We start from the raw sequence: 15671 nt of genomic DNA on the forward strand, positions 1-15671 counted from the left end.
TTTATCTCCGTGTGAAATTTTTTTCTTTGAAAATGGGGAAAGTAAATTTTCTGTTTTCTTGAAATAGAATAATGTTTAAATGATTATTAATTAGATATGGTTTTCCATAGAAATGGAAGTAAAGAATGTTAAATATAAAATTAAAAGATCAAGTATCATTTTGACAAAAATAAAAAAAAAACAAGGCTTAAAATAAAGAAAAAATATTTAAAGAAATAACACTAATGAATTTGATATAGAGTTTAGCATACTAAGATCATATCCTTAATTGTTGTAAAATTGGTAAATTTCAAGGCCTTTGTAACTTGTTGAAAGAAAAACTATATTAATTATAAACTTAGGAACAATCTGTTATGAAGTATTTGTGTTATATTGGCATGAAAATGTTGCATGATGCACATTGTTTTTTATTTTCACTTTGTTTATTTTTAATTTTGTTTGGCTTATTTAGTTCAGCTTTTTCTTTGTAGAAAAATTCAGTTTTTTCCTTTATTAAATGCATTTTATAGAATTATTCTAATGGAGTTTAAATGACTCTTTACTATGCCTTTGTTTAATCTACCATTCCAGATGTTTGAAAATTAAATTGCTAGATATATAAATAAAATAAACATTCGAAATAAATATAGATCAAAGAAAAATGGAACATTGTACGAATCATTGTTCTTGGTGCGATTTTAATAAGAGAGACAAGTTTGACCCAATGTGCCATGTATGTTTTCCTCAAAACTATAAATCTTGAACTGACTTTTCTGAGGCCTATAAAACATAGGAACTTGACTTTTTTCAGGTCTAAAAAAAATAGGTAAAACAGTGTGACTATGGTGGTGTGTTACATGTGTAATATAATACTTTTGGAGCACAGAGTGTGTTGCACTTCCCACAATTAAATGTTCGCTTCCCTATTACAAATCGGTGCACCTCTAGAAATGGGACTTGTAAATACAATGCAGAGTATTAGAAGGAGTCTAGGCTTACAGAGCTTAACCCTTGAACAAATAGAATTTATAAGAATATGTATTGATTGAAATAATGAATTTACATTTTTTTTTTTATCTATTTCATAAAACATTATTGAATTCACTTTATCATCATATTTACATCAAAAAGTATTGAATTTACTTTAACATCATATTTACATAAAACAATATTGAATTTACTTTAAAATCATATTTACATCAAAAAGTATTGAATTTACTTTAACATCATATTTACACAAAACAGTATTGAATTTACTTTAACATCATATTTACACAAAACAGTATTGAATTTACTTTAACATCACATTTACATAAAACAGTATTGAATTTACTTTAACATTATATTGACTGAATTTACTGTAACATCATATTTACTTAAAACATATGGGTTGTTCCATAATTAAACACATGGAGGCATGGAAAGCACATTTTGATAAGTCCCCGATAACCCATAAAATAAAAAATTTCATTTTACTTATAATTCTTACAAAATTCTAAGGAAAATGCAACCCCTATATTTTTATTAATTTGAGTGCCTCCAATCCCCCAATTGTTAAATTTTGGAACAGCCCTTATTGAATTTTTTTTAACATCATATTTACATAAAACAGTACTGAATTTACTTTACTGTGCTTGTTCAGAAGGCTTTGTCCTTTCACAATATCAATTGCTAATAGAGTTGTACCCAATAGCAGTTTGAAACATCTCTTCAAAATGATCAACTGGTAAAACATTTCAGCTAATTGTTTCCATGAAAGGTTGTTAGTATTTTATAGAGTGCAGTGAAATAAAATTAATGCTTACCATCCAAATCCAGTTATTTAATTCCCTGTGATGCATTTTCACATATGTCTCTCAACTTGCCTGCTTACCCAAATACTTATAGTGACGGTATCATAAGTGAGCAATAGTTCACAGTCCATGTTCTTTGAAATTCTAACATAAGTAGTAAAACATTTGAGATTTGTTAAGTTGGAAATAGCTTGAAAAAATGTATAATTTGAATTATCTATATTTCAAAATGTTGTTAAAAATTCAATCTTTTTTATACAAGTTTTGTTTGTTTTCTGTGCATTGTTTGTCAACAAAACAAAGAGACTTATAATAATCTTGATCTGACTTTACTTAGGTCTAAAAAAAAAGGTAAAACAATTTGATTGTGGTGGATTGTTATGTGTAGAAGATATCATATTGGGAGCACAGAGTGCACGGAACTTCACGCAATTCGATACATTTCCACTTCCCTATTAATAATCTTCTCAATTTTTCAAAATGAATTTTTCAATATTAGTAAAAATGATCATTTCTTTATTTCTAAATATGATCATTCCAATATTGATTCAATACTGGATCTATACAGTTGGTACCTAGTAACAAGAGTGAAAACTTTAAATAATAAATAATTAAAAGGCAATTTTAATTTTTATTGGTGTAAAAAAAAGGCATGTTTTATCTCTGAATGAGGAAAAGATTTAGAAGCTATTTCCAGTATTCACAAAAACAATATTAAGTTTAATATTTTATTCTGAAGTATTAATAGTATTTTTTCTGAACAGTATGTTTCACATGCACTTTCATTCATGGTGAGTTTTCTAATATTTTGGACTTAGCAGCTGCATCCCTCTGTGTGATGGGGCTTTATGTGACCGTCATTTGTATGTGAAACTTTTAACATGTATTTTCTTTGCAGGACGTATATATACACATATATATATACATGTAATGTTACACATATTTTATATTGTGTTTCATGTATGAGTGTTATATGATTTATTGTTATAAAAAATCACTGATAGCAGGGGTTGGAAAAATAGTAAGAGGAAAGAAGGAAAGGTAATCGCTGATATCAGGGGACTTGAATGATAGAAAGAAAGAAAGTTATTTCTTGTATCAGGAACTTGAATAACAGAAAGAAAGAAAAGTTATTACTGATATCAGGGAATTGAATAATAGAAAGAAAGAAAAGTTATTACTGATATCAGGGGACTTGAATAATAGAAAGAAAGAAAAGTTTCTTTCTTATCTGATTTGTGTTATATTGAAAAAAAAAGTCAAGACTTTTGTTTGCAGTAAAGGTGGGAGTATGTAGGGGATAAAAATTTAACTGGCATCACACTGTATTCTGGTATTTGTTGTAAATGATGATCAGAATATTAATATTTTCTGTAACAGTGCTATTGTGAATTGATTAAGCATTGTGTATGCTTAAAAGATTATCAAAATGTCAATATTTTGTTTTGTAGGAAATATCAGAAAATCCTTGGAATTGACGATTTTAAACGTAGTCATGGTAACTAACATTAACCTTCTCCACAATAGTAAACAAAGAGTTATCTCTCTTTTCCCTATAATAAAGCATGTATAGAATATTACCTATGATTGGTATAAATTAATATGGTATAATTTATGCAATCTGTCTCTGACCCAAACAACTATCTTCCCTTTGGATTTCTAACTCTCACATTTATTATATTTAATATATACTTCATTACATAGTTTTCCTACATGTAAACTTCTAAATTTTCTACCCTAGCTTGTAGAAAACTGTTTACATCCATTCTTCAATCTTAAAACAGTTTCATTGTCTTTGTTCAGGGCTTTTAAAGTTAGTTATTTTATGCTCTTTTCTACTTTTCATATCAATGTATAGTCCTTATAGAAAATTTTCCTGGAAAATGTGAATGATCATTTTCTTTATATGTATTTTTAATGTGATGATTTGATTGGTTATTGCCAGTAATGCTGTCCCTGGTTCAGCCATAATTCATCTTTTAAATATCTTCAGTTGAATATGTTTATTTCCTAATATATTTGTAAATATTATGCCTGTAGAAATAGACATATATATATCTAAACAATGACATGTTGATAAATCAGCTTTGGTTACATTTTAATCCTGTAAGAGATTGCATAAAAGAATATATATAACAAAAAACAAAAATTAAAAAACAATTGAAACTTGTATTTTTGAGTATTGGCACCCTTAAGGTGCACAATATATAAGTAATAAAGTTTTTTTTAAAGTATTGAAACAGAAATATTTCCAATCTCTTTATATTATAAACACTATACACGTAGAAATGCAATCTGCTGGCCATTCGAGTATCAAAAAACAAGAAAGTGTTGCTGCATTTGGCCATAGCCCCAAAAGGCACGAAATCGTGAAGGCACAAAATTCAGCCCCTATGCTTGGACGGAAACAAGAAAGTATGAAGGGTTCTGTGGAAGACTTAACAGCCAAGGGTGATGAAGAAAAACGTGCTCAAAGGAAGTAAGTCGCTGAAAAAAAGTTTGGCTACTTTCTGTGGAAAAAATAGAGTATTTTCCTTTGTTGATTTATTTACTTGCTTGATTTTTAGGTTAAAAAAGTGCTTAATACTTAGTAATTGTTTGGGAAGGGGGGAAATATATCTGCCTTTTTATGGAAGGGAAAAGTAATATTAATATAAGTAAGTCTTAACATAAGAGCAATAAGTTCCAAATATTAAAATAAAAAAGACAAAAGCATTGTTTTATTAATATTTCACAGAATAGTCTTTTAAATAAAAAACTAATATAATGAATTCTTTTTAAAGTATTCTTGAAATACGACACATGTGTTCTTACATGTATATGTAAACCAATGACAGAAAGTTCGACTTATAGGCTGTTTTAATCCTTCTATATATGTTTTTCAGAAAATATCAAAGAATTTTAGGTATAGATGAAGACATAGCATCTTCTGAGGGTAAAATCACAACTACGTACATGTAGCTTAAAAATGACTATTTGCTAGAATGCTGACTAAGCTGAATACATGGAATGTCAAAATATATAATCACGTCCTTGATAGATATTGCTTTCTCGTAAATCATTCAATCTCCCTATATAAAGGTGCAAATGTATCAAAAGGTCTGTTAGAATGCTCAGATGATGCAGCAATGGGTATATATGTCATTCACCCTATTATAAGTCCTTGCACACATATTGCTATATTGCTTAGTATGAGTCCTATAGAAGCAACATTTAATCAAGACTTAAAGGCTACTTATTGCAAGAATTCCTTTATAAGTATTTTAAAATTGACAATCTTATTCTTCCTGTAGAATGCTTCTGAAAGCAATTTTTTTATTGAAAGTATTGTTAGCCTTTATTTAGGCTTGCGCTGTCATTTCTGCCTTTAAGCTGATGATACAGTGCAGAAACATTGTATGATAATTCACAGTGATGTTACCGCCCTTTTCACTTCAAAAAAGAGAAAGTGATATATTTGATCAGAAAGAATAAAATGGCAAAAAAAATCACTTCAGGCATGTGGTTAAAACTCCAGTTCAAGCGCGGACCCAGGATTTGAAGTTCAGGGGAAGGGGGAGGCTTCTGAGGATTAGGAATTAGAGGACCCTATTGTAACTCAAAATTGGCTGTAATTTCACCTATATTACATTTTTTTTTTTTGGGGGGGGGGGGGGGGAGGGGCTGGGTGTGCCCCAGCCTGAATCTGCACCTGCCATTATCACTGTGATTCATCATGTTATACCTATGACAGTAGGCATTCAAATCAAACTGTCCGGAATTTCTCTCTGCTGGCTTATGCTAGTGACTGCTGGATCTATATATCTTAAGCTTTTATTTCACAAAGTACACAAGGTTAATGGTCTCTTAAACACATCTTTTATAAATTGAAAAAATAGAAAAAATTAACTGATCTTTATCTTAATTATTCTAGTCTTTTTGCATTATTTCCTTATATTTGTTGCATTTTGCAACAAAATAGAACATGTGTTTTTGAATTGATTCGTAACTGGATCAATTTGATTTTTTATCTATTAAAGCTTTTTAAGCAATTGATACATTTCTCAGAGTCTGCAGTCTGCTTTTGGTGATGAAATCAAAGATTTCTTTAAATATAACTTAACAATTTTGGATTCAATAACTGATATTTTAAAAACATTGTCTTCATAGAATTAAATTGAATTGGCGAACACATGTTTTGTTTTGGTTGTAAAAAAACTACTTTTATTGAAATTCATGGCTAGACAGTCTGACTAATTTGTTACTACAAAGTTCTTGCAATGGTAAATTGAATGCTGTCATGGCCTCTTTGATGCACATGAATATTCTTAACCAGTATACAATTGTTATCATTTGTTATCATTTGTTATCATTTGGTGGAATGGTCTTTCATTAGCATTGTATACTAAAGTCTGATTTGGTCAAATCAGTGTTTGGTTTTATCATCAGCTAAAGCTAGGTAAATATAAATTGCTTCAGGTTTTTTTTCAGGAAGATTTGGCTAAAAATTTTAAAAAAAACATATGTTTACTGTCGCATGATGCTGAAAAATTAGGGTCAAAAGGTAAGGGATTTTTTATGCCCCTGCCGCAGCTGAGGGTACATTAAGTTTTACCCTCATCTGTCTAAGTGTATCTGTATGTCTGACAGTACGTCCCAAAATTAGTTTCTGTTCTCTAACTTTAGTTTGCCTCATTCAAATGTTATGAAACTTATACACAATGCTTATTACCACCAAACACAGATCAATTTCGAATTTGGGTGGCATCACTTGAGCTATGTCCCTTTATAAATTGAAAAATTGCTAAATTTGCCATTTCCATAAACTAACTTTAGTTTGCCTCTACCAAATGTTATGAAACTTATACAAAATGCTTATTACCCCCAATGGCGTCACTTTCACTGTTCTTGAGTTATGTCCCTTTATATGTATTGAAAAATTGCTGAATTTGCAGTATACTTACAGGTGGGAGTATTGGTGTCCCATGGTCAAATTCTTCTTTTATTTTTTATTGATTCTTGATTCTACAGGGGAGACATTGTGACTTTAATAGTGCTTAATTGAAAATGGTAAAAAACGAATAGGGTAGGGGGTTAAAATAGGGTGGGTTAGGTGACAGTAAACACATATAGGGCTTTTGCCTTAGGTGTCATTTACTTTGAAGCAGTTTTATTTCAACAGCTTGAAAAAAATAGATAAATAGCATGATGATATAATCTGAATGGATTTGACCAGCTGAACTAAAATAATACAGTCATGATAAGAAAAAATAAGTTTAATTATTTTTCATTTTATGATCTTTTTGAATTTGAAAAAAAAATATCTGGTAAGATGAAAGATTAGCTATTTTCAATGTAAAATAATTTGCAGATTTTAACAAAATTAGGCTAAAGTAATTCAAAATTCAGTTTTATAATTAATATTAAACAATAAATGCATATTTCATTTTGAATTGAAAATTAAGGATTTTTGAAAACTTTGATTAATATATCAGTAGAATAGATGATAAGAAATACTGGTAATTTCGTTCAAATTTGAAAATTTAAATATGACAGAAAAAATTTGATTTAATAACTAGATGAAAAAATGCTAATGTACCAAAGAGTAGCAAAACAAGAGAAGAATCAGTACTTTGAAATTGAAGAGATTCGTGCACAGAAGAAAAAACGTAGCAAAGAGAGTAAGTCAAGTTAAAAGCCAAATCAGAAACTCATGTTACATCGTTGTTACTGAAAAAAAGTACCAGTCATAATAACACATTACTGTAGATTCATTATTATTATACCACGAAAATTGGTATCTACAAAATAAATGAATCCACTGTGACCACAGTACATTGGACATTGTGCATAAAAGTGCAACAAGTGGTCTGTGTTTGCTTTTTAAAATTTTTAAGTAGTTCAAAGAAAAACAAAGCTGTTTAAAAGTGAAAAAAAATTATGTATAACACATATGCCTTTGCTATGGTTTAGCCTAAATTAGATATTGCCTACATTTACTTTTAGTTGTTGAGATTATTTAAACAACTCTTGAAAATATTGAAATAGAATTTACGATTGCAAAAAAACAAGTAAGCGTATGTAGAGTAGTTAGTCATGTTAGTGGTGCAAATTTGTCAATTTTTGTTTTCATATCTAAAAGCTCTTTCTTTCCTCATTCTTGAATTCCACTGTATTATATTGATATTACCTACTGTGTTCTTAACTATAACTAGTCTGGTTCGCTCAAATGTCAATCCGGTAACTGCCTCTCAATGTTGTCAAGGTTCACAGGTTGACTCAAATAGTTGTCCATACATTTTATACATGGATATTCCTGTTTTTCTGATGACATGTTAACTATAGCTATGAAGACAAAATCATTGTTATTTCAAACTGGAGTGACATATCCTAGCTAATCATGCAATTTAGTTGGTTTCCTGAACAGGGTATCTGAGCCCATATATCCTGTGAAGATCCGGAATAACATATACTGGTAATATCCACAGTTTCTTTGAAATTAGTCATATTTTTCTTGAATGCAATGAATGGATAAAATGGCTGGTTAAATAGCTTATTCCATACCAGATATTAAAAACACATTCAGGACGAGGGACCAGTCCATGAGGAAAATATAATATTTATAGATGTTTTAGTCTTGCTAACTAAACTTTCACAATTCTGTAGAACAGTTTTAGTTTGCTCACGCTCGCAACTGTGAGGAACTGTCAAAACAATTCTAAACTTAATTTTTGATTTAACATATATTTTCTTTCCTTGCTAATACTGGATATATTCTGTTCTTTTTCCCTCTTTATTCTTAGCAGATATAGACATTCTCTCTTTATCCTTACCAGGCATAGCCATTCCCTCATTATATTTCAGATTTTAGGTAGTGTATATCATGTATATGAAGTTTGGGATTTGATACCAAATATTAAACAACAAATTATAAACGAGAAAGTAGTTGTCTTCTCTGCTTGACTTAATATCGGCTTTTATTTACAGATTAGCAATGACTTCACACAGTCAAAGCACATATTGTTTATAAACCAATTGAGAAACAGATTTCTCATATGATACCTTATTTCTCCACTGTCAATCCATGAATTTTAGATATTCATAATGGTTGTATTTAAGTTTTATGTTTTTTAAAATTTGATGATTTAGGTTTATTGATTGAGAAATATTGTATTTCTATTTACGCAGTAGTAGAATTTATACATGTACAGTGTATACAAATGTACTGCATGCAGGAAAAGGGGAAATGGCAGATGATATTCATCTGGAAGCAGGTGTCATGAAACCTTTCATCATATTCAAGATTCTTGTACAAGAGCCAGGTTATTTAAAGATGAACAGGGATAAAAAAAGAATTAAAAAAAAGATATCTATAAACATTCTAAATGATTTCTTGCCTATTTGTTTCAGAAAATTAAAAAGACTTCTAGGGATGTCTCATTATGGAACAACCGTATGGTAAAACTCAAGCTACCAATAGTCATTGCTTTGCATAAACTGTTTATCCTAGCTTGCTTTTCTAAAATCTTTACAAAAAAATGAAACAAAGAAATACTGTTAAATTTAATAAACAGTATATAATAATAGCTTTGTTAACAATAAAATCCACATTTAATTGCAATTTTCTTAATCCACATTTAATTGCAATTTCCTTTACTTTTAACATCAATTTCTTTTTCTTCAATGCTGAATATATTTTGTAGGTTTCAAAATTTTTTTCAAAATCTCTTTAACTTTATTTTTTTGTTTAAGTAAAATTAAAGGATTTTTTTTGTACTTATTAACACAAAGCTTATTAGTATAAAACATGTTCAGGTCATTTGTATAAATAATATTGTGCAATAATATATCAATGATTGATAGAGTTGGACAGATATTTGACGAATATCAGTAAATTTGCATAGACAATTGTGTTTAACTCCATCCATTTAATTAACCACTTAAGAATTTAATGAATGTGTGGTATGCAATGAAGCAAAAAAAAAAAAAAAAAAAATGAAATAAAGGGAGACAAATCAACATAATGTTATTACAAAGACTTGTATAATGACTTTCTCTATTACAGACTTTGCCTTCAGTTTGCTTTTTCTTGCACATTAGAGGACTTTGATAGATTTAATAATATTACCTAATATTCATATATACATGTACAACTAGAGAATTATAAATATACTAATCAACAAAGTATGTTAAAACAATCAATATCAATGTATATTGGAGGGTCTGGATTGTAGGTCCTTCATTTCTGTAAACCTCATCCAGACCCTGATTTTAACCAGTTGTGGAAAAAATTTCTCCCAGATTGTCATTCGAACATATCAAATTTTGGCAGACATTTTGACTGAGTTTTGATTCACCTGATGTGTGATGCATTCATAGCTGGAGATGTTGACCCATTATCAGTCTGGCTCATCTTGGAGTTCATGCAATTCCATCAGCTTTTGTTTGTTACCTTAAAACATCTTTAGATTTTATGATGATGTATTACTCTATGTTATGTACATAAATTGTGTTATCATTGTCAGGATGACTGTGAATAAATGATAGTCAATAAAACATGTTTTGCTTGCTATTTTACTACCCTAGAGGCTGTCCCCTATACCATAGAAGCAGCTGATATATATATATATGAATAAACACCAGCTAATTTTAAATTAAGGTTTATCAATATTGCCATTAGAAAATTCTAGTGAAAGATTGCATTCATGTTAAGTTCAAATGTGAGAAGAAACATACATGATAACAATTTCTATGTGCTTAGAGTTCTCGAAAAGTGGTGGTCCAAAAGTTTTGACCACCAAAATTTTGCACATGACAGACACAATTTTGGTATTATGCAATAGAAACAATAATAAGGACCAGCAGATTTTTTTCAAGGAACACCAGGGAAAAAAAGATTTCAAGACACATGATTCTGGTATACTGGCGATTAAATTATCATTTATATAAATGGTTCCTAGTTATAACAGCAGCATTGTATTATATTATTATTTTTGCAGTATAAGCGATGTTCTTTGAAAATCTGTAGTATTAAGTGTGTACTGAATTCTATTTAAATATTTCAGCATTATTGAGACATATGATCCATTTCTCAATATCTTTGCAGATCTTCGGGCTAGTTAACTATATTAGTTGATAATTTTTCATTAGTTCTATTTATTTTAGTTGAACAATAATTAATTTTAATTCGTATGTTTATTAATGTTTTTATTTTTTTCCTTGTTTTATTTTAATATTTTACTTTTAAAAACTTTTTTTTAAATATATATGTTATTGTGCATGTTTTGAAGTTTTTATTTGTGCATGTTGTCTTGTTGATCAATGTTATTTGGATGAATGGATAATAAAGAACCATATATAAAGGTTAAAGGTTAAATGGATAGCATCAGGTATAGTGAGAATGAATTTAGTTTAAATGATGCATGCACTGTAAAGCCAAATTAATATTTAGTAGATTTATCATCCTCAAACACTAAGAGAATTGAAGAATTGAAAAATGAATTTGCTTTTTCAGATAAAAAATTTGAACACTGAAAAATGTATTAAAATACCAATGTTACCAAAAAAAAAATTTGATCTTTAGTCCACGTTTTATAAATTGAAATATTAAGTTGCAAAATATGAAATGGTTCAAACTAAATTGAATTTTTGTATCTTTTATCATGTTAATGCCAAAGTAAATTAAGAAAAGTCTGACTTTTATTTATGAAATCATTCTGCAAAATTTTTTCACAATACTAAAATTGATGAAATAATATCTCAAAATGCCTGCGTTTGTTTGCATGGTTGGATAGATTGTGTAAAAAATTTTTAAAGTGAGCGAATTATTCAATACTTCTTAGTGAGCATTATAATGCATTTCTTGACATTAGCAGTTTCATAAAATGAAATACTGCTTCCAAAGAAGATCAATGGATATTTTACATTTGTTCTTATCTTTTCAGAATAATTTCTACAAGGCCAAAAGTTGTGTATAGGAGGACCTCAAATAGTTAAATACCTTATCACCATTTATGACCATGTGACTGATCATGTGACAGAGATCTCATCCTGATTAACACTCATCCAATCAAATCTTGTGATACATACAACATATGTGCTATGACAAAGGGACATTACTCATGTTTAAATTGTTGACAATATTGTTATACATTAATATTGTTTTGATTGTAACTTATCTATTCCCATCTGTAAGTGCTAATTTTGCTTTTGAGCTATGATGATGAGAAAACAATCATAAATCTAAACGTAAATCTCATACTTGTATGAGATTCTACTAAAATTTAATTAGAATATCAAGTCATTATTGATATTCGCCCAACAGACAACACAAGTCTGTGTCCACACTTGTTATATAAAAAAAGCTTTTTGGTCCAAGCTTCAGGCCTAACAATATATATTTTTTTTTTCTTAGAAATGTAAGCTTGGTTTACTAATGTAGAATTTTTCTCATTTTTCTTCTTCAAATAGCTCAAAATGAAAATAGAATACATTTGATAATGTGGTAAAGAAAATGTGTGTATTTACATTATTTCCACTCACTTGTAAAATAATTACAAGATTTCAAAAAAAAAATTCCCAAACGTCTCATCTTTTGATTGATTTAAAATAAACCAAAATTGATAATTTTGGCATGTTCAAGGCTGTTATCTTACCAAAAATTCCCTAGATTTGATAATTGCCAATTGTGAAGAGATTTTTCTATATTAACAGTATATTGCAGTAGAATTGCACGAGGTAATTGAAAAGACATTCAACATCATTAAAGACACTCTTACATTATATAATACACAGAATTATGTAATTCTCTGATACATCAATTGTATGGTAGTATACATATCCCTTTCTGATTTATACAAACAGTCAAGTTGCCAATGACTAATAACTAGTATGTACTTGTAAATGAATTAGTATACAAGGTTTAACAAATAAAATTTCTTTGTTTATAATCCAGGAGATTATATATAGCAGTTTGATGCCAATTTTTATATACTTTTTGACAATGATACATGTTTCTGTTTGAAGTGTACTTAGCAATGACATCAACTCTTTGGTAATTACACATTATGTAATCAGCATAAGTCAGAAATTGATATTCTTCCCTTTTATGATATTGGTGTCAAGTTAAAAAAAAATTAAGAATTAATATGCAATTGTTTGTTGTGTACAGCCAAAAAATCTATATACAATATATACTGTAACTACCAATGAATTGTTTTTGTTATTGCCCCCATCTCTTTTTATGTACAAAAGAGAAATAAATATTGAATTTTTTGCAACATCATTTTCTTTTGCTGTAAGATTTGATGTACGTCAGAAGCCTAATTCTAATCTATGTATGAATGCTTTAGAATAACAGCTTCTAAAATTCCTAACCTAAGCTAGCTATTTTTGTATTAACATCAATCCTGACAGCATTGAATCAATAGTATGCAGAAGCAGATTATGGAGGTGGCCAGCAGGTTAATGCATAGACTTTTTACAAGTCCCACTCCTAATTTTGTCTTGTTGGGTTCTCTTTTTCAAAATCTTGGATCTGCTTCTGGTATGATAGTAGATAAAAAAAGGTAAAACAAGAAGAGGGGCCTCCTTTTTTGTTCTAAATGCAGAAACCCTTTGTCTATATACCAATTTTGTCTCTCCTATGAAGAAAGTTGCTTACTTTATCATTTTGACATTCTGTTTCTGACTTTGGCAATAAATGTTAAAGCTTGTGATAAGATTACGCAGGGGAGTGATATCTCTATGTGTTTTTTTTTTATAAATATTTTGGAAATGATTGAGAAATGAGCTTGAATTATATGTAGTGCTAATGGGAGACAGCAGCATTGATGATATTTATTTGTTATACCTCACATTCAATTGTAGAGGTCATCTGTGCCTCCTTCTGACCACCTGTCCAGTATCAGGTTAATTTTTTGGTTTTAGGTAGTTTTTGGTCATATCAACTTGAAATTTAATACACATGTTCTTTATGAAGTGAACTTTTTAAAAACATGTGCCAAATTAAGACTCAAGACAGTTAGTTCACTGAACATTAAAATGTGATAGTTTGAGCAGGTAATGGTGTTCCATGGACACATTCATATTTTGTTCTTCACTGCAAGATCAGTTAAAATATAAACTATAGTGTTTAGCCCTTTTGTAATTCATAGTCCTTGTTTAATTTTATGAGAGATGGGTTACATATACTGTTAGAATGTCTATTTTCAGATAGATATGGTCACTTTTAAAGTGGTATCATTTGAGATTGTCTTTATCAATATTGTATCTAATTAAATGATTCAATTTAAAATGTCAAATATATCTTTATATTGGAAATGTTTATTAAGTTTGATTTTTGTTAAACATAAATTACTTTAGTATATTGTGGTTAGTTCCAGACCAGAACAATATTCGACAATTTAATGAAAAATCAAGTATCTCTTACTGTGTCAAGATTTGAAATCATGTAATTATGTTGGAAATTTACCCAGTAGGTTGATATTTGTTTAACTTAATGATAAAAATGTCAGTTTATTTTGTGTCTTTTTTTTCCCTTTTTTTTAAAGAAATTTTAAATCTTTGAAGAGGATGATATTTGTTTGAATTAATCATTAGAATATCAGTTTTTTTGGGTTTTTTTTAACAAATTTTCAAATCTTCAGTTGACGTCTACTCACCTCCAATTTTGATGCTGATAAACCTTCTATTTTCGAGAATTAATCCCCCAATTTCACACTCTCTAGGTATTATTTATAATAAGTAGTTTTTTTACCCCAAACAACATTGACATATTATTGTCAGCAAGGACTATTAAAAAAGCGATATAGACTATCCCTGACTATCTATAATGATGTTGTAGCCAATTATTAATTAATTAACGATTAGGATTTTGTTAATTTATATGATGATTGTAATGATTTTCAATTGTTATTAACCAAATTACAAAAAGTCAGATTGAAGATCATTAAAGAAAAAAAATGAAAATGGCAAATATTACATAAATGATGGTGATGTCTTGCGTTGGAGGTTTCAAAATGTTTACACATATATAAATATGTTATGTACATTTATACATATGTATAAAAATTTATTTCCTTGCAAAATGTATTTATGTGGAGCATACAATCTGTCATTTTAAATATTAATAATTTTTGCATCATAATATTGTGATAGAGAGAGAATATTGAATGAAATATTAAATAAATATTGATAAACATATCTATCTCGTTGCTTACTTTACTGTTACATATTCACATTTATCATAATGCTTTGGGCAGGATTATAAAATTACTTAAATATTTTCTTTCACTAAAACAAAGTGCATATAAACTTTAATAGAAAATCTGTGATTAGATTTTTCATTAAAAAAAAACATGTTTTAAATAGACTGATAGCAATATAAAAAAATAAGTACAAGTTGAAAAATTATCTTCTCTGTCTATTTATAGAATAGTTGTAAAAGTATGTTAGTGCAAGGTAAAAAAAGTTAAACCTAGTAAATTTGAATAATATATATAAAAATTAGAAGATGTGGTATGATTTCCAATGTGAGAACACTTCGCCAGAGACCATATTAACAACTATGTGTCACAGTATGGCCTTCAACAAGCTGTATCGTCAAGATCCCCCCTTTTTAGCTCACCTGGCCCAAAAGGGCCAAGTGAGCTTTTCTCATCACTTTTTTATACGCCTGTTTAAGGGACATATTATGGTATACCTCTGTCCATCCGTCTGTCTGTCCGTCCGTCGTCAACATGTCGGACATTAACTCAAAAACGCTTCTACCAATTTGCATAAAACTTTGGTGAATTGTTTATATCTATGGATGTGAGCTCCCTTTCGTTTTTTATAAATTTCAGATTTTACTTTTCTAAGTTATGGGGTTTTATTCATCAAAAAAAAGGGGGATTTTCTTGTTTTCGGACAATAACTCAA

At 29.0% G+C, this 15671-nt stretch overlaps 1 protein-coding gene across 12 annotated transcripts in view; it reads left to right on the forward strand.

The window, feature by feature from the left end:
- The window catches only part of LOC127702963 (1-phosphatidylinositol 4,5-bisphosphate phosphodiesterase gamma-1-like), a 102793-nt gene extending 87839 nt beyond the window's left edge, over window positions 1–14954 (forward strand). For 7 of the 12 annotated variants that reach the window (XM_052207307.1, XM_052207311.1, XM_052207310.1 and 4 more), the window contains 6 exons: window positions 3224–3270; window positions 4059–4251; window positions 4658–4707; window positions 7331–7432; window positions 9162–9209; window positions 11696–14954. In XM_052207307.1, the coding sequence (XP_052063267.1) occupies window positions 3224–3270; window positions 4059–4251; window positions 4658–4707; window positions 7331–7432; window positions 9162–9169 (400 nt within the window). In that variant the 3' untranslated portion in view covers window positions 9170–9209; window positions 11696–14954. The remainder of the gene's footprint in view (window positions 1–3223; window positions 3271–4058; window positions 4252–4657; window positions 4708–7330; window positions 7433–9161; window positions 9210–11695) is intronic. The other 5 variants (XM_052207313.1, XM_052207314.1, XM_052207316.1 and 2 more) reach the window with 5 other exon arrangements.
- Window positions 14955–15671: the final 717 nt, after the last annotated feature.

This window comes from Mytilus californianus, unplaced genomic scaffold (assembly GCF_021869535.1).
Source record: "Mytilus californianus isolate M0D057914Y unplaced genomic scaffold, xbMytCali1.0.p SCAF_5, whole genome shotgun sequence".
In the NCBI taxonomy this organism is placed as follows: Eukaryota; Metazoa; Mollusca; class Bivalvia; order Mytilida; family Mytilidae; genus Mytilus; species Mytilus californianus.